Below are 20,113 nucleotides of genomic sequence, written 5' to 3' on the forward strand. Positions count from 1 at the left end.
TTAAACGTATGTAGGAAAAAGGTCAGAGGTGTAGCGGCTCTGCTCTGGCATCAAGTTACCGTGAATACTGTAAATTAGATTATAATCAAATTGTTGGTACTGTAAAATGGATTACAGTAGCTGTACTGTAAAATAAATTACAGTAACTTACTGGCCAATTGCTGCCAGTAACTTATTGTAAATTTTACAGGAAATGTTTTACAGTGTACTGCAGCGCTGAGCTCTCTCTCTCTCTTTCTCAGTCATCTCTTTCTATCCTATTGACACCCCCCCCCCCCAGCCTGGGTCAGTACACACCTCGTAGCTCCCTCCCCTCCTTGGTCCTGCGGACTCTGATCTTCAGCCTCCTGTCTGACTCCTGCAGGACAGGCCAGAAACAGTCCTCAGCCGGGGCTATGACCACGTCCAGAGGCATCACCCTCAACACGCTCAACATACACGCGTTCTGGTGCACTCAGATCTGGAACACACTGACTGACGTCCAGACCAAGGGAGTCCCACGGGAAAAAGTTAGCAGAATGGATAAACAAACAAATCACTTGTTCCGAAAAACTTCAGACGGAAAGCCGGTCAGGTCCAAAATCCCACACTACAAAGTCCAGAGTCGTCACTACTCCCACTGGTGGTGGCCAAGTTCAAGTCCCAACTCAGATCCCAAAGTCCAATGAGGGAACCTTAGTCCCCAAACTCAAGAGAACGGACGGAACCCACTTACAGAAAGCAAGCTACTCCCAAACATCTGTAGATGTACTGCCCAAAAGTTACACAAGCCAGTTCTGGAACTCATTCAGTTCAAATCCAGCAAGAATTATATTTTTCCTATAATATCTACCAAAGCCATAGAGGTCCAGCAGTATTTTGAGGAATAATGAAAGGAATAACTATGGAGAGAAGAAAGTGGAAAGAGTGTACATGTGTCTGTCTGTCTGTCTGTCTGTCTGTCTGTCTGTCTGTCTGTCTGTGCTGTATGCCTGCAGCTGCTACTGAGTGTGTCTCTCCGTGCCTTCTCTCCGTGTGTGTGAGCCCACAGCCAGAAGAGCAGTACCCTATTGTTGTGCTGTTTCGCTCTCCCCGTCTCTCATTCGCTCACACTTCTCCCCCTCCCTCTCCTCTGTGTAGAGGATGACGCTCGCTCGCCCGGGGGGTGGGTGAATGAGCTCACTTGCCGTGAGCTCAGACTCTGACCCCCCCCCCTCCCCTCCCCTCCCACTCTTCCTCCCTCACTCCCTCCCTCTCTTGTGGAACCAGCGCTCCGTCATAGCTAATGTCTAAGGCATGTAACCGCATTCCTTACTCACCAGACAAATATGTGGTCACCTCAGGGGCCTAGTGAGCTGGAGCAGGGAGACGGCAACTACCGCTCTATGGGTTTTAGCAAGATACACACTGCGTCTCTGTGTGTTTGTGTTTAATTAAATAGTGTGTGATTTATAATGTGCAGTGTGTGTATACAACAAGTAGAAGACATCTCTCCCTCTGAAACACATCACTCTCTCTGCCTTTGCAAGACACACACTCAATGTCTATGTGTGTTTAATTAAATAGGTTTATGTTTCCTGATGTGCAGTGTGTGTGTGTGTGTGTGTGTGTGTGTGTGTGTGTGTGTGTGTGTGTGTGTGTGTGTGTGTGTGTGTGTGTGTGTGTGTGTGAGTGTGGAGAAGGGATGTTAATTAAACACTGTGAGTTTTAGAACGTGCATGTACTGAACAATGTGTGTGTACCAGTATGTCTATCATTAGATAGTGTTCAAACTGAACAACAAGTGTGTGTGTGTGTGTGTGTTGTGTATCACATATGAGTGTGAATGTATCAAACTATATTTGTGTGCTTGAGAGAATGTGTATGCGCTTACAGTGCCTTCAGAAAGTATTCACACCCCTTTACTTTTTCCACATTTTGTTGTGTTACAGCCTGAATGTAAAATAGATTAAATTGAGATTTTGTGTCACTGATCTGAAGTGGATTTTTTTTCTAGCACATTTTAGTAAAATGTAAAGCTGAAATGTATTTAGTCAATAAGTATTCAACCCCTTTGTTATGGCAAGCCTAAATAAGTTCAGGAGTAAAACAAGTGCTTAATAAATCACATAATAAGTTGCATGGACTCATTCTGTGTTCAATAATAGTCGTTAACATGATTATTTTATGAGTACCCCATCTCGGTACCCCACACATACAATTATCTGTAAGGTCCCTCAATCGAGTAGTGAATTTCAAGCACATATTCAACTACAAAGACCATGGAGATTTTTCAATGCCTCGCAAAGAAGGGCACCGATTGGTAGATGTGTACAAATCTTATAAGCAGACGCTGAATATCCCTTTGAGCATGGTGAAGTTATTAATTACACTTTGGGTGGTGTATCAATACACCCAGTCACTATAAAGATACAGGCGTCCTTCCTAACTCAGTTGCCGGAGAGGAAGAAACCGCTCAGGGATTTCACCATGAGGCCAATGGTGACTTTAAAACAGTTACAGAGTTGAATGGCTGTGATAGGAGAGAACTGAGGATGGATCAAAAACATTGTAGTTACTCTACAATACTAACCTAAATGACAGAGTGAAAAGAAGGAAGCCTGTACAGAATAAAAAATATTCCAAAACATGCATCCAGTTTGCAACAAGGCACTTAAGTAATACTGTAAAAAATGTGGCAAAGAAATGAACTTTGTCCTGAATACAAAGCGTTATGTTTGGGGAAAATCCAACACAACACATCACTGAGTACCACTCAAGCATGGTATTTTCAAGCATGGTGGTAGCTGCATCGTGTTATAGGTATGCTTGTCATCGGCAAGGACTAGGGAGTTTTTTTAGGATAAAAATAAATGGAATACAGCTATACGAACAGGCACAATCCTAGAGAAAGACCTGGTTCAGTCTGCTTTCCAACAGACAATGGGAGATGAATTCACCTTTCTGCAGGACAATAACCTAAAACCACAAGGCCAAATCTACACTGGAGTTGCTTACCAAGACGACATTGAATGTTCCTGAGTGGCCTTGTTAAATTTTTTGGAAATAAATCGTCTTGAAAATCTATGGCAAGACTTGAAAATGGCTGTCTAGCAATGATCAACAATCAACTTGACAGAGCTTGTAGAATTTAAAAAAGAGTAATGGGCAAATATTGTACAACCAGGTGTGCAAACCTCTTAGAGACGTACCCAAAAAGACTCACAGCTGTAATCACTGCCAAAGGTGCTTCTACAAAGTATTGACTCAGGGGTGTGAATACTTACAGTATGTAAATTAGCTATTTCTGTATTTCAATTTCAATAAATTAGCAAAAATATCTAAACACGTTTTCACTTTGTCATAATGGGGTATTATGGGATTTTTTGTATTTAAAAAAAATCCATTTTGAATTCAAGCTATAACACAACAAAATGTGGATTAAGTCAAGGGGTATGAATACTTTCTGAAGGCACTGTATGAATACTTTCTGAAGGCATTGTATTTATGTGTTGTGCAGTATACGGTTGGTATTAGAGTGTGTGAGTATTCAATTCAATTCAAATAACTCTTATTTCCTGGGAGGGAACTTAATGTATGGTGAAGAATGGTACATACAAGACATATGACAACATAGAGCACAAAAACCTTTAGGCTACAGTATAAAGGTTTAGAAGTGTTCTATGGAATCTCAGGGTATATCCAAGTACAGTTGAAGTCGGAAGTTTACATAAACTTAGGTTGGAGTCATTAAAACTAGTTTTTCAACCACTCCACAAATGTCTTGTTAACAAACTATAGTTTTGGCAAGTCGGTTAGGACATCTACTTTGTGCATGACACAAGTCATTTTTCTAAACAATTGTTTACAGACAGATTATTTCACTTATAATTCACTGTATCACAATTCCAGTGGGTCAGAAGTTTACATACACTAAGTTGACTGTGCCTTTAAACAGCTTGGAAAATTCCAGAAAATGTCATGGCTTTAGAAGCTTCTGATAGGCTAATTAACATCATTTGAGTCAATTGGAGGTGTACCTGTGGATGTATTTCAAGGCCTACCTTCAAACTCAGCGCCTCTTTGCTTGACATCATGGGAAAATCAAAAGACCTCAGCAAAAAAATGGTAGACCTCCACAAGTCTGGTTCATCCTTGGGAGCAATATCCAAACGCCTGAAGGTACCACGTTCATCTGTACAAACAATAGTACGCAAGTGTAAACACCATGGGACAACGCAGCCGTCATACCACTCAAGAAGGAGACGTGTTCTGTCTCTTAGAGATGAACGTACTTTGGTGCGAAAAGTGCAAATCAATCCCAGAACAATAGCAAAGGACCTTGTGAAGATGCTGGAGGAAACAGGTACAAAAGTATCTATATCCACAGTAAAACGAGTCCTATATAGACATAACCTGAAAGGCCGCTCAGAAAGGAAGAAGCCACTGCTTCTTCCAAAACCGCCATAAAAAAGCCAGACTACGGTTTGCAACTGCACATGGGGACAAAGATCGTACTTTTTGGAGAAATGTCCTCTGGTCTGATGAAACAAAAATAGAACTGTTTGGCCATAATGACCATTGTTATGTTTGGAGGAAAAAGGGGGAGCTTGCAAGCCGAAGAACACCATCCCAACCGTGAAGCATGGGGTAGCAGCATCATGCTGTGGGGGTGCTTTGCTGCAGGAGGGACTGGTGCACATCACAAAATAGATGGCATCATGAGGAAGGAAAATTATGTGGATATATTGACATCAGTCAGGAAGTTAAAGCTTGGTCGCAAATGGGTCTTCCAAATGGACAATGACCCCAAGCATACTTCCAAAATTGTGCCAAAATGGCTTAAGGACAACAAAGTCAACGTATTGGAGTGGCCATCACAAAGCCCTGACCTCAATCCTATTGAAAATTTGTGGGTAGAACTGAAAAAGCGTGTGCGAGCAAGGAGGCCTACAAACCTGACTCAGTGACACCAGCTCTGTCAGGAGGAATGGGCTCAAATTCACCCAACTTATTGTGGGAAGCTTGTGGAAGGCTACCCGAAACGTTTGACCCAAGTTAAACAATTTAAAGGCAATGCTACCAAATACTAATTGAGTGTATGTAAACTTCTGACCCACTGGGAATGTGATGAAAGAAATAAAAGCTGTAATAAATCATTCTCTCTACTTTTATTCTGACATTTCACATTCTTAAAATAAAGTGACTAAGAAAATAACTGACCTAAGACAGGGAATTTTTACTAGGATTAAATGTCAGGAATTGTGAAAAACTGAGTTTAAATGTATTTGGCTAAGGTGTATGTAAACTTCTAACTTCAACTGTATATACAAATAAAAATACAAACTTCAAGAGTTAAGAGTTCAGTAGTTAAATGGATGTTGGCACAAAACTAGAAACTGTTCTCTTAGATTTCTAATGGGAGAGCTTTATACCTGGGTCTGGAGGGTAGGGGCTGTACTGGTCATGTCAAATGCTATCTGTTCCCCCTTCTTCCTCACTCAATATTAAGCGCTAATATGGATTCTATAAAGCATTTATAAAATGCTTGGAGGATTGATTGGTGTATATTAAACATCCTCAATTTCCATAGAAAGAACACAGACACATACAGAGCCGTGAAAAAGTATTTGCCCCCTTTCTGATTTTCTCTATTTTTGCATATTTTCTATACTGAATTATCAGATCTTCAACCAAAAACTAATATTAGAAAAAGTTAACCTGAGTTTAGAAATAACAAAGAAAATATACTTATTTTATTTATTTAATGAACAAATTAATGCAACACCCTGTGTGAAAAAGTAATTGCCCCCTTACACTCAATAACTGGTTGTGCCACCTTTATCTGCAATGACTCCACCAAATGCTTCCTGTAGTTATTGATCTGTCTCTCTCATCGCTGTGGAGGAATTCTGGCCCACTCTTGCATGCAGAACTGCTTTAACTCAGCGACATTTGTGGGTTTTCAAGCATGAACTGCTTGTTTCAAGTCCTGCTACAACATCTCAATTGGGATTAGGTCTGGACTTTGACTAGGCCATTCCAAAACTTCAAATTAGTTGCTTTTTAACCATTTTCATGTACACTTGATTGTGTGTTTTGAATCATGGTCTTGCTGCATGACCCAGCTGCGCTTCAGCTTCAGGTCACAGACGGATGGCCTGACATTCTCCTGTAGAATTCTCTGATACAGAGCAGAATTCATGGTTCCTTCTATTAAGGCATGTCGTCCATGTCCTGAGGCAGCAAAGCATCCCCAAACCATCACACTTCCACCACCATGCTTGACCGTTGGTATGAGGTTCTTACTGTGGAATGCAGTGTTTGGTTTTCGCCAGACATAATTGGACCCATCTCATTCAAAAGGTTAACTCAAGTTTGCCAAAAAACACCTGGAAGCTGCTGGATGATCATCAAGACTCTTGAAAGAATGTTCTATGGATATATGAGTCAAAAGTAGAACTAGCGGAGTGGAACTAACCTTCCATGAAGTTGGATTATTTTCCAGAGAATGCATATAGCCCTGAGTTGATTATCCCTTTCTTACCATGGCTATAATTGAACACATTTGCCGCTAGAAATGTGTTTATTTGCCGGTAGAAATGTGTTCAACATCCACTGAAGTAGCTAGACAGTTTACTAGATAGCTACAGTAGTTGTCTTGGTAACCAAACAAACAGACTTGCTAGTTTAGCTAACCAAACCATCAGTCCTAGCTTGCTATTCTAAAAATCTAATTCAACAATGCCAATACTGTTTTCAACTCGACTTTCGCTTAAACATTGAATATGTAAGAATTAACTATAGCCATTGAATTCTACCATGCAGGTATACCGTGCATTATAGGGAAATAATGCACACTCTAGAATGCCCTTCAAGCCAATCAGAAATAAGTATTTAACAGTGCCATGGTATAATTAAGCAATAAGGCTCGAGGGGGTGTGGTATATTGCCAATATACCACGGCTAAGGGCTGTTCTTTACACGACGCAACGCGGAGTGCCTGGATACAGCCCTTAGCCGTGGTATATTGGCCATATATCACAAACCCCTGAGGTGCCTCATTGCTATTATAAACTGGTTACCAACGTAATTAGAGCAGTAAAAATAAATGTTTTGTCATACCCGTGATATACCACGGCTGTCAGCCAATCAGTATTCAGGGCTCGAAGCACCCAGTTTATAATGAGTTTTGAATTCCGGTATGGATACACCATCTTGTGTAAGTATGTTGCGTGTGTAGAAAATGTCATGGAGCACACACACACACACTCACACACACACACAGCCAGAGTCATGATGCTTTACTATTGTATGACAAACATGTAGGCCAACCATACATATACAATCCACCAACTATGCCATCATTGCCTTGAATGGGGAGGCCCGTTCTATAGAATCTATTTCTATGGGCCAAACGTCCTCACAACAAGGATTAGCTGCTCTGTTTTAGGAAGTGAAAATCGAAACAATTACTTTGATCATCAAGTAAAATTTGAGTTATTGTCACCCTAATCCTACGATTATCTAGATTATCTAGCTAATGTCAACGCCATTCATTTTCTTAATGTATGATCACAAAACAATTGTAAATATACTACATTGTTGCAGTAAAAATCGTTAACAGAATGAGCTACATTGTAAAGGTTTGTTTTTAGCCTCGTAATGGTTGAGGTTTGGATTGGGAAGGGCAGACTGATCCAAGATCTGTGATTAGAGGGAAGTTGTTATTCCTTCAGTGGCTGAGCTCACCTCATGCTGTAACGCTGTGAGTGAGTGACTACAGTGGTGGAACTAGCAGTAGGCCAACATCTGTGGTCCACGGTGGTCAGAGAGAGAGAGAGAGAGAGAGAGAGAGAGAGAGAGAGAGAGAGAGAGAGAGAGAGAGAGAGAGAGAGAGAGAGAGAGAGAGAGAGAGAGAGAGAGAGAGAGAGAGAGAGAGAGAGAGAGAGAGAGAGAGAGAGGCAGAAGAACTAGGTCATTTGGAAATAAGCACTGAAAGCCCTGCCATGAGTTCCTCTGTAGCTCAGTTGGTAGAGCATGGCTCTTGCAACGCCAGGATAGTGGATTCAATTCCTGGGACCACCCCTAGGTAAAATGTATGCATGTAAGATGCTTTGGATAAAAGCATCTGCTAAATTCATCTTCTTGATGAATCATCACTAACTCACGCATGAACGTACTGTACATACACACACACAGCAATGCTTTGTTAGCCCTCAATTACAAGTACCTATCCACCCGTCTGGAAATTATATCAACCTCAGTTGTCAACACAGGTGTGGCACAACCTAGTGGCCATCTAGTGTGACTATTGACTTCATCTAAAAGGCTCTGCATGGTCAATCCGCCGTCTGCAGTGGCCGTACAGCATTTAATGAGATGCGGCCTCCGCAGAAGTCAGAGTATTCATACCTCTTGCGCTTCGCAGAGCAGAGCTGTTGTGAAGGAAGTTGTCAAGGAAGTGAGTTTGTGTTTATACAGGACCTCCTGCCCTCACCTACGTCAACCAATCATGTCAATATGGGGCTATACAGAGCTATACGGAGCCCTCCGCATTGTTACAAAATTTGGGAGGCGCACGGCGATGCTGTACAAAGCTCGATTTGATCTCCGCAAGCATCCGGAGGCTCTGCAATTGTATCACACCCTCCATACGGAGCCTCCAGATTGCATTTCCGGAGCCTCCAGATTGCATTTCCGGAGCCTCCAGATTGCATTTCGGAGCAAGCATAAAGTGGCTTTTAGTGTCCAGTAAGTTTATGTCCATTTCTTTGAGCAGCCAACTAGGTGACCCTCAGTAGATGAACACTGGTGGTTTGTTGTGGCCGAGTATTGGTGCTAAACCGTGTTGTTGGAGTCCGGCATGCTAGTTGGCTGTGGCGTCATATGACTAGATGCCCTGGATGGTTTTCACGGAAGAATACTGTACCAAGTTAGCTAGCTGAATAAACTAAGTTAGTCTATTCCTAGAAAACATTGAACCGCTGTAGTTTACAACAATTATAGTTTCTGAAGTGGAAGTTGGGAGAGTTATATTTGGGTGTTTCAGTGAAACGTAAGTGAGGGAGGCCCCGCTCTCTCGCTTTCCCAGATGTTTAGTTCATTTCATTCCGATCTCCTTTGCATTATTGTAGCCATTTTCTGTAGCCTGTCAACTATGCCTCTGTCTATCCCTGTTCTCTCCTCTCCGCACAGGCTATACAAACGCCTCACACCGCGTGGCTGCTGCCTCTCTAACCTGGTGGTCCCTGCACGCACGACCCACGTGGAGTTCCAGGTCTCCGGCAGCCTCTGGAACTGCCGTTCTGCGGCCAACAAGGCAGAGTTCATCTCAGCCTATGCTACCCTCCAGTCCGTCGACTTCTTGGCGCTGACGGAAACATGGATTACCACTGAAAACACTGCTACTCCTACTGCTCTCTCCTCGTCTGACCATGTATTCTCGCATACCCCGAGAGCATCTGGTCAGCGGGATGGTGGCACAGGAATCCTCATCTCTCCCAAGTGGACATTCTCTCCTTTCCCCCTGACCCATCTGTCTATCTCCTAATTTTAATTCCATGCTGTCACAGTCACTAGCCCATTCAAGCTTAACATCCTTGTCATTTATCGCCCTCCAGGTTCCCTTGGAGAGTTCATCAATGAGCTTGACGCCTTGATAAGTTCCTTTCCTGAGGATGGCTCACCCCTCACAGTTCTGGGTGACTTCAACCTCTCTACGTCTACCTTTGACTCATTTCTCTCTACCTCCTTCTTTCCACTCCTCTCCTCTTTTGACCTCACCCTCTCACCATCCCCCCCCTACTCACAAGGCAGGCAATACGCTTGACCTCATCTTTACTAGATGCTGTTCTTCTACTAATCTCACTGCAACTCCCCTCCATGTCTCCGACCACTACTTTGTATCCTTTTCTCTCTCGCTCTCCTCCAACACTACTCACTCTGCCCCTACTCAAATGGTAATGCGCCGTCGCAACCTTCGCTCTCTCTCTCCCGCTACTCTCTCCTCTTCCATCCTATCATCTCTTCCCTCTGCTCAATCCTTCTCCCTCCAATCTCCCGATTCTGCCTCCTCAACCCTCCTCTCCTTCCTTTCTGCATCCTTTGACTCTCTATGTCCCCTATCCTCCCGGCCGGCTCGGTCCTCCCCTCCTGCTCTGTGGCTTGACGACTCATTGCGAGCTCACAGAACAGGGCTCCGGGCAGCCGAGCGGAAATGGAGGAAAACTAGACTCCCTGCGGACCTGGCATCTTTTTACTCCCTCCTCTCTACATTTTCTTCATCTGTTGCTGCTGCTAAAGCCACTTTCTACCACTCTAAATTCCAAGCATCTGCCTCTAACGCTAGGAAGCTCTTTGCCACCTTCTCCTCCCTGCTGAATCCTCCTCCCCCTCCCCCCTCCTCCCTCTCTGTGGATGACTTCGTCAACCATTTTGAAAAGAAGGTTGACGACATCCGATCCTCATTTGTTAAGTCAAATGACACTGCTGGTCCTGCTCACACTGCCCCACCCTATGCTTTGACTTCTTTCTCCCCTCTCTCTCCAGATGAAATCTTGCGACTTGTGACGGCCGGCCGCCCAACAACCTGCCCGCTTGACCCTATCCCCTCCTCTCTTCTCCAGACCATCTCCGGTGACCTTCTCCCTTACCTCACCTCGCTCATCAACTCATCCTTGACCGCTGGCTATGTCCCTTCCGTCTTCAAGAGAGCGAGAGTTGCACCCCTTCTCAAAAAACCAACACTCGATCCCTCTGATGTCAACAACTACAGACCAGTATCCCTTCTTTCTTTTCTCTCCAAAACTCTTGAGTGTGCCGTCTTTAGCCAACTCTCTTGCTATCTCTCTCAGAATGACCTTCTTGGTCCAAACCAGTCAGGTTTCAAGACTGGTCATTCAACTGAGACTGCTCTTCTCTGTGTCACGGAGGCTCTCCGCACTGCTAAAGCTAACTCTCTCTCCTCTGCTCTTGTCCTTCTAGACCTGTCTGCTGCCTTTGATACTGTGAACCATCAGGTCCTCCTCTCCACCCTCTCCGAGTTGGGCATCTCCGGCGCGGCTCACTCTTGGATTGCGTCCTACCTGACCGGTCGCTCCTACCAAGTGGCGTGGCGAGAATCTGTCTCTGCACCACGTGCTCTCACTACTGGTGTCCCCCAGGGCTCAGTTCTAGGCCCTTTCCTATTCTTGCTATACAGCAAGTCACTTGGCTCTGTCATATCCTCACATGGCCTCTCCTATCATTGCTACGCAGACGACACACAACTAATCTTCTCCTTTCCCCCTTCTGATAACCAGGTGGCGAATCGCATCTCTGCATGTCTGGCAGACATATCAGTGTGGATGACGGATCACCACCTCAAGCTGAACCTCGGCAAGACGGAGCTGCTCTTCCTCCCGGGGAAGGACTGCCCGTTCCATGATCTCGCCATCACGGTTGACAACTCCGTTGTGTCCTCCTCCCAGAGTGCGAAGAGCCTTGGCGTGACCCTGGACAACACCCTGTCGTTCTCCGCTAACATCAACAACAAAAAAAACATATTGTAAAGTGGTTATCCCACTGGCTATAAGGTGAATGTACCAATTTGTAAGTCGCTCTGGATAAGAGCATCTGCTAAATGACGTAAATGTAAATTTTAATGTAACTTCAATGGGGTTTGTTGTCCTCTCTCCCACACTCTCTCCCATTCCTCCCCTTCCCCTCTCCTCCCTCCTGTCCCCCTCTCTTCCCCCCGACAGGGTAACAAGGCCCAGAATAGCAGGTGTTTAATTAGAGTATTGCAGACAGGGTGTTAAAAATGAGAGGGGAACACTTTTATTTACTGCACACATATGCGTGCCGGGTCATAAATAGGTGTGCTGGACACTCTGATCCCCCCTAATGGCTTTTGCCTAAACCATTGTCATTGTCAAGCCAAACATGGTTTGCATGAACAGTAGTTCCATAAGGAGTTAGCAATAGAGCAGAACAGACTGGCACCCAGGCTAAATGTAACCAGGACTGGTAAAGAAAAACTCCCGGCCCTACATACAGGAATAAAATAAAATGTTATTGGTTGCGTACACATATTTTGCAGATGTTATCACAGGTGCAGCACAATGGACATAAGTATGTGGACCATGTGTTATATGTGTTCTATTGGTTGTTCTATGTGTTCTATGTGTTGTTCTATGTGTTCTATGTTTTCTATGTGTTCTATATGTTCTGTGTTTTCTATGTGATCCATGTGTTGTTCTATGTGTTCAATGTCTTCTATGTTTTCTATGTGTTGTTCTACACTATATACACAAAAGTATGTGGACACCCCTTCAAATTAGTGGATTTGGCTATTTCAGCCACATCCATTGCTGACAGATATATACAATTGAGCACACAGCCATGCAATCTCCATAGACAAACATTGGCAGCAGAATAGCCCGTACTGAAGAACTCAGTGACTTTCAATGTGGCATGTCACACCACCTTTCCAACAAGTCAGTTCGTCACATTACTGCCCTGCTAGAGCTGTCCCGGTCAACTGTAAGTGCTGTTATTGTGAAGTGGAAACGTTTAGGAGCAACAACGGCTCAGCTGCGAAGTGGTAGGCCACACAAGCTCACAGAACGGGACCGGCGAGTGCTAAAGCGCGTAGCACGTAACAATTGTCTGTCCTCGGTTGCAACACTCACTACCGAGTTCCAAACTGCTTCTGGAAGCAATGTCAGCACAAGAACTGTTCGTCGGGAGCTTCATGAAATGGGTTTCCATGGCCGAGCAGCCGCATACAAGCCTAAGATCACCATGCGCATTGCCATGTGTCGGCTGGAGTGGTGTAAAGCTCGCCGCCATTGGACTCTGGAGCAGTGGAAACGCGTTCTCTGGAGTGATGAATCACCATCTTCACCATCTGGCAGTCTGACGGATGAATCTGGGTTTAGCGGATGCCAGGAGAACGCTACCTGCCCGATTGCATAGTACCAACTGTAGAGTTTGGTGGATGAGGAATAATGGTCTGGGGCTGTTTTTCATGGTTGGGGCTTGGCCCCTTAGTGCCAGCGAAGGGAAATCTTAACGCTAAACGATTCTGTGCTTCCAACACTATGGCAACAGTTGGGGAAGGCCCTTTCCTGTTTCAGCATGTTTGCACACGTCTATTCATTCAAGAGGTTTTCTTTATTTTTACTATTTTATACATTGTAGAATAATAGTGAAGACATCAAAACTATGAAATAACACATATGGAATCATGTAGTAAACAAAAAAGTGTTAAACAAATCAAATTATATTTTATATTTGAGATTCTTCAAATAGCCACCCTTTGCCTTGATGACAGCTTTGCACCCTCTTGGCATTCTCAACCGGCTTCACCTGGAATGCTTTTCCAACAGTCTTGAAGGAGTTCCCACATATGCTAAGCACTTGTTGGCTGCTTTCCTTCACTCTGCGGTCCGACTCATCCCGAACCATCTCAATTGTGTTGAGGTCGGGGGATTGTGGAGGCCAGGTCATCTGATGCAGCACTCCATCACTCTCCTTCTTGGTCAAATAGCCCTTACACAGCCTGGAGGTGTGTTGGGTCATTGTCCTATTGAAAAACAAATGATAGTCCCACTAAGTCCAAACCACATGGGATGGCGTATCGCTGTAGAATGCTGTGGTAGCCATGCTGGTTAAGTGTGCCTTGAATTCTAAATAAATCAGACAGTGTCACCAGCTAAGCACCCCCACATCATAACACCTCCTCCTCCATGCTTTACGGTGAGAAATACACATGCGGAGATCCTCCTTTCACCCACACTGCGTCTCACAAAGACACAGCGTTTGGAACCAAAAATCTTCAATTTGGACTCCAGACCAAAAGACACATTTCCACCGGTCTAATGTCCATTGCTCGTGTTTCTTGGCCCAAGCAGGTCTCTTCTTCTTATTGGTGTCCTTTAGTAGTGGTTTATTTGCAGCAATTCGAACATGAAGGCCTGATTCACACAGTCCCCTCTGAACAGTTGATGTTGAGATGTGTCTGTTACTTGAAATCTGTGAAGCATTTATTTGGGCTGCACTTTCTGAGGCTGGTAACTCTAATGAACTTATCCTCTGCAGCAGAGTTAACTCTAGGTCTTCCATTCCTGTGGCGATCCTCATGAGAGCCAGTTTCATCATAGCGCTTGACGGTTTTTGCGACTGCACTTGTCACGCCCTGGCTCTGGGGACTCTCGTATGTTGAGCCAGGGTGTTTATTTTGTTTAGGTTCTAGTCGTTGTCTATCTATGTTGGCCTGAGTGACTCCCAATCAGAGGCAACGAGTGTCAGCTGGTTGTCTCTGATTGGGAGCCATATTTAACTGTCTGTCTTTCACTTTGTGTTTGTGGTTTCTTGTTCTGATTTGGTTTGTGTTATACTGTAGACGTCACGTTATCGTTGTTGTTTTGATCGTGTGATCATTCTAAATAAATATATAATGTTCGCATTCAACGCTGCGCCTTGGTCTCTCCCTGACGATCGTGACAGAAGAAACCACCAAAACCAGACCAAGCAGCGTGTCCAGGAGCCATCGCTAGCAGATCTCCGTGGCAACCTCGACTGGGTCAAGCCTAGTGAGGAGCAGAGAGGGTGGACTTGGGACCAGTTGAGGAAGAGCTTCGACTGGGTCAAGCCCATTGAGGAGCTGAATGGTGGGAGTTGGAGACAGAGGAGCGAGAGTTGGGCGAGAACGATGGAGGCCTGGCCCACGGGGAGGAGAGACCCCCAGAACATTTTTAGGGGGGGGCTCACGACGTCGGGGCAGCAGGAGGCCGCGATAGAGCGGTCCAGCGGGTTGGCAGAGGAGGCCGCCAGGTTACGGGAGTCACTGGTCACCAGGGGGAAGGAGGTTGTAGAGGCACGGCGAGAGGTACTGGCGTGTGTTGCCAGTCCGGTCCGGCCTGTTCCTGATCCCCACGTAGGGCCAGTGGTGTGTGTTCCCAGTACGGTCCGGCCTGTTCCTGCCACTCCCACCAAGTCAGTGGTGCGTTTCGTCAGCCCGGCGCGGCCCGTTCCTGCTCCCCGCACCAAGTCAGTGGTGCGCGTCGTCAGCCCGGTCCGGCCCATTCCTGCTCCCCACACCAAGTCAGTGGTGCGCGTCGTCAGCCCGGTCCGGCCCATTCCTGCTCCCCGCACCAAGTCAGGGGTGCGCTTCGTCAGCCCGGTCCGGCCCATTCCTGCTCCCCGCACCAAGTCAGGGGTGCGCTTCGTCAGCCCGGTCCGGCCCATTCCTGCTCCCCGCACCAAGGCAGTGGTGCGCTTCGTCAGCCCGGCTCGGCCCGTTCCTGCTCCCCGCACCAAGTCAGTGGTGTGCTTCGTCAGCCCAGTCCGGCCTGTCCCTGCTCCACGCACCAAGCCTACGGTGTGCGTCGTCAGCCTGGTAAGGCCCGTTCCTCCTCCACGCACCAAGCCAGGGGTGCGCGTCGTCAGTCCAGCACAACCCGTGCCTGGGTCATGTCCGGAGCCGGATCCGCCGCCGAGGCGGAGTGCCCACCCGGTCCCTCCCCTGTTGTGGTTGGTTGGCGCGGTCGGAGTCCGCGCCTTTGGGGGGGGGTACTGTCACGCCCTGGCTCTGGGGACTCTCGTATGTTGAGCCAGGGTGTTTATTTTGTTTAGGTTCTAGTCGTTGTCTATCTATGTTGGCCTGAGTGACTCCCAATCAGAGGCAACGAGTGTCAGCTGGTTGTCTCTGATTGGGAGCCATATTTAACTGTCTGTCTTTCACTTTGTGTTTGTGGTTTCTTGTTCTGATTTGGTTTGTGTTATACTGTAGACGTCACGTTATCGTTGTTGTTTTGATCGTGTGATCATTCTAAATAAATATATAATGTTCGCATTCAACGCTGCGCCTTGGTCTCTCCCTGACGATCGTGACAGCACTTGAAGAAATTTTTAAAGTTCTTGAAATGTTCCGTATTGACTGACCTTCATGTCTTAAAGTAATGATGGACTGTTGTTTCTCTTTGCTTATTTGAGCTGTTCTTGCCATAATATGGACTTGGTATTTTACTAAATAGGGCTCATTTGTTGTTTGTGTAAATGGATTTTATAATGTCGTATGTTTTTCCCCAAACCATTTTGTTTAGCAGATACTCATGCCAAATTGTGTCAAAAGCTTTTTTGAAATCAACAAAGCATCAGAAGACTTTGCCGTTGTTTTTGTTTTTTTGTTTGTCAATTAGGGAGGTCTCTCTCTCTCTCTCTTCCCTCTCTCTCTCTCTCTCTCTCTCTCAGAGGGACAGGCAGCAGGAGGTTGAGTGTCATTCTACACCACTGGATCATCTGTCAGGATATCAGCGGAAAGAGACATCACCTCAGTGTAGACTACAGAACAGGAGAGGGATTAGGTTAATGAAGGTTAATGTAGTATGTGTGTGTATGTGTGTATGCGTGAATATGTATGTATACAAGAGTATTTGTGTGTGTGGCTGCGTTTACACAGACAGCCCGATTCTGATATTCTTTCCACTAATTGGTATTTTGACCAATCACATCAGATGTTTTCATATCAGATATTTTTCAAAGCTGATCTGACTGGTCAAAAGACCAATTAGTAAAAACATTTTAAAAAAAAATTGGTCTGTCTGTGTAAACGCAGCTTTTGTGTGTGCATGCATAAGTATTTGTGTGTGTGTGTGTGTGTGTTGATAGGACTAGTTGTCGGGATCTGTAATAGGGCTGCTCCATCAGTGATGTAATGCCTACAGGAGAACAGAACACAGCTGTGGGGGGTTAGGTAGTCACTGGGGGAGAGAGAGGGGGAGGAGGGATAGGGATATCTGGGGGGGGAGGAGATATGTTGAGGTACCATGGGGATAGGGGAGAGATAGAGGGGGAGAGTGGGAGGGTTGGTGAGTTAGTCCCCCATAGAGAGGGGGTCAGTATGCTGGAGGGTAGTAGGGTTACAATCAGTGTGTGTGTGTGTGTGTGTGTGTGTGTGTGTGTGTGTGTGTGTGTGTGTGTGTGTGTGTGTGTGTGTGTGTGTGTGTTATACTAAGACAGTAACCCCTGGTGGTTAACTTGTGTTCTAGGATGATTGATTCTAAACCCCCTCCCCATCTAATCTACCCCCCATGAGATAGGCCTGGGAGAAGCAGACTGCACAGACATACAGACTTTATACAGACGTAAACTCCATCACACACAGGGGCACATGACACACACACACATACACACACAAACACACACACACACAGGCAGGGGGTAGGGAAAGCCATCACACACTCCATAGGGGGCCAGTCAGGACCATATGGCCTCTCATCAGCCAGATGAGCTTCTTCAGAATCCCAGTGTGAGGTGCTCACTGGTGTGTGGAGGTGACAGTGTGTGTGTGTGTGTGTGTGTGTGTGTGTGTGTGTGGAGGAGATGGTGTGTGTGTACCGTATGTTTGCATGTGTTTATTCACATTAGAGTTTGTGGATGGGGGAAAGTGTGTGTGTGTGTGTGTGTGTGTGTGTGTGTGTGTCTGTTTACCATATGATAACAGGGGATGGGAGTTGGTTAAATGGTTAAGTCATTGTGTGTGTGTGTGTGTACGTGTGTATGTGTGGCTCAGGTCTGATTTCCCTAGAGCAGACTGTCTATCAGGGTGGGTGTACTCTAGCATAACAGATGTTTTATTCATTGTAATGCTCATAGGAAGCTGTAGCAATGTGGGGTGGTCGCTAGGGATTGAAAAGCAGATATTGATTTAATGTAAATATTCATTGAAAGCTTTATGAAGGCAAATAGTGATTCAAAGGATAATGAAAATACATTTACGTTTACATTTACGTCATTTAGCAGACGCTCTTATCCAGAGCGACTTACAAATTGGTGCATTCACCTTATAGCCAGTGGATAACCACTTTACAATATGTTTTTTTTGGGGGGGTGGGGTAAGGGGGGGTAGAAGGATTACTTTATCCTATCCCAGGTATTCCTTAAAGAGGTGGGGTTTCAATAGTCTCCGGAAGGTGGTAAGTGACTCTGCTGTCCTGGCGTCGTGAGGGAGCTTATTCCACCATTGGGGTGCCAGAGCAGCGAACAGTTTTGACTGGGCTGAGCGGGAACTGTGCTTCCGCAGAGGTAGGGGGGCTAGCAGGCCAGAGGTGGATGAACGCAATGCCCTCGTTTGGGTGTAGGGACTGATCAGAGCCTGAAGGTATGGAGGTGCCGTTCCCCTCACAGCTCCGTAGGCAAGCACCATGGTCTTGTAGCAGATGCAAGCTTCAACTGGAAGCCAGTGGAGTGTGCGGAGGAGCGGGGTGACGTGAGAGAACTTGGGAAGGTTGAACACCAGACGGGCTGCAGCATTCTGGATAAGTTGTAGGGGTTTAATGGCACAGGCAGGGAGCCCAGCCAACAACGAGTTGCAGTAATCCAGAGGGGAGATGACAAGTGCCTGGATCAGGACCTGTGCCGCTTATACGGTTGTGGTCCATTGCAGTAGAGAAAGAGACTGGGAAAAATACATCTTCTAATAGTCTTTATCCCTTTCTCTGACAGGTCTTTAGGTTTACAACCCTGCCAGATGGAGTGATGTCTGCACAAAAGTACACACACACACACACAAAAGCACACACACACACACAAAAGCACACACACACACACACGTTCACCTATTGCTTTCTTATCTGCTTTATTTTCCTCTCATCTTCTCTCTCCGTTTCTCTTCTTCCAGCTGAAACAGTTCAGAAGAGTTGGTGCATATATTATGACGACATTTTGTGACGTTTTGTTCGTTTTGGACTTCGGGTGTTTTCGGCTGTTCGGGCAAACAAAAAAATGTCTTGAGGCAAGCCGAAGTTGGTAGCCAAAGTCTACGCCAGTTCGTCGGTAATTGGTCAACTGTAGGGATTCTTCAACAAAGTCTTTGTTGTCATGCACATGTTTTCATTGAGAAATACTGCCCCAAACATCTTAGTTAGATGTAAAATTGCGCGACTAAGATCTCCTCGGCAAAAACATCAAAATTGATGACATACACTACGTGACCAAAAGTATGTGTGCAGGCCACTCAAGTTCTTCCCACCGATCTCGACAAACCATTTCTGTATGGACCTCGCTTTGTGCACGGGGACATTGTCATACTGAAACAGGAAAGGGCCTTCCCAAACTGTTGCCACAAAGTTGGAAGCACAGAATCGTCTAGAATGTCATTTTATGCTGTAGCGTTAAGATTTCCCTTCACTGGCACTAAGGGGCCTGAACCATAGAAAAACAGCCCCAGACCATTATTCCTCCTCCACCAAACTTTACAGTTGGCACTATGCATTCGGGCAGGTAGTGTTCTCCTGGCATCCACCAAACCCAGATTTGTCTGTCGGACTGCCAGATGGTGAAGCGTGATTCATCACTCCAGAGAACGCATTTCCACTGCTCCCAATTCCAATGGCGGCGAGCTTTACACCACTCCAGCCAACGCTTGGCATTGCGCATGGTGATCTTAGGCTTGTGTGCGGCTGCTCGGACATGGAAACACATTTCATGAAGCTCCTGATGAACAGTTCTTGTGCTGACGTTGCTTCCAGAGGCAGTTTAGAACTTGGTAGTGAGTGTTGCAACCGAGGACAGATTATTTTTACGCGCTACGCGCTTCAGCAATCAGCGGTCCCGTTTTGTGAGCTTGTGTGGCCTACCACTTCACGGCTGAGCCGTTGTTGCTCCTAGACGTTTCCACTTCACAATAACAGCGCTTACAGTCGACCGGGGCAGCTCTAGCAGGGCAGAAATTTGACGAACTGACTTGTTGGAAAGGCGGCATCCTATGACGGTGCCATGTTGAAAGTCACTGACCTCTTCAGTAAGGCCATTCTACTGCTGTCACGATCGTCAGGGAGAGACCAATGCGCAGCGTTGAAGGTGAACATATTTATATTTATTTAATGATCACACGATCAAAACAACAAACGAAAACGTGACGTCTACGGTTTAAACACAAACCAACACGAACAAGAAACCACAAACACAAAGTGAAAGACAGACAGTTAAATATGGCTCCCAATCAGAGACAACCAGCTGACACTCGTTGCCTCTGATTGGGAGTCACTCAGGCCAACATAGAAATACAAACATAGAATTACACACCCTGGCTCAACATAACAGCGTCCCCAGAGCCAGGGCGTGACAGTACCCCCCCCCCCCCCAAAGGCGCAGACTCCGACCGCGC

General features: G+C 45.8%; 1 protein-coding gene across 2 annotated transcripts in view; it reads right to left on the reverse strand.

Moving 5' to 3' along the window:
* Positions 1 to 20,113, reverse strand: part of LOC311121334 (dual specificity protein phosphatase 8-like) — a 46,767-nt gene that overhangs the window by 15,815 nt on the left and 10,839 nt on the right. The window contains exon 1 of one of the 2 annotated variants that reach the window (XM_084195835.1): positions 298 to 1,060. The exons of the other annotated variant lie outside the window; for it this stretch is intronic. Within the exon in view, the coding sequence (XP_084051961.1) occupies positions 298 to 436 (139 nt within the window). The 5' untranslated portion in view covers positions 437 to 1,060. Of the gene's footprint in view, positions 1 to 297; positions 1,061 to 20,113 lie in introns of those variants that run through there. 2 annotated transcript variants of the gene reach the window in all.

This window comes from Coregonus lavaretus (assembly GCF_964263955.1).
Source record: "Coregonus lavaretus genome assembly, contig: HAP1_SCAFFOLD_2938, whole genome shotgun sequence".
In the NCBI taxonomy this organism is placed as follows: Eukaryota; Metazoa; Chordata; class Actinopteri; order Salmoniformes; family Salmonidae; genus Coregonus; species Coregonus lavaretus.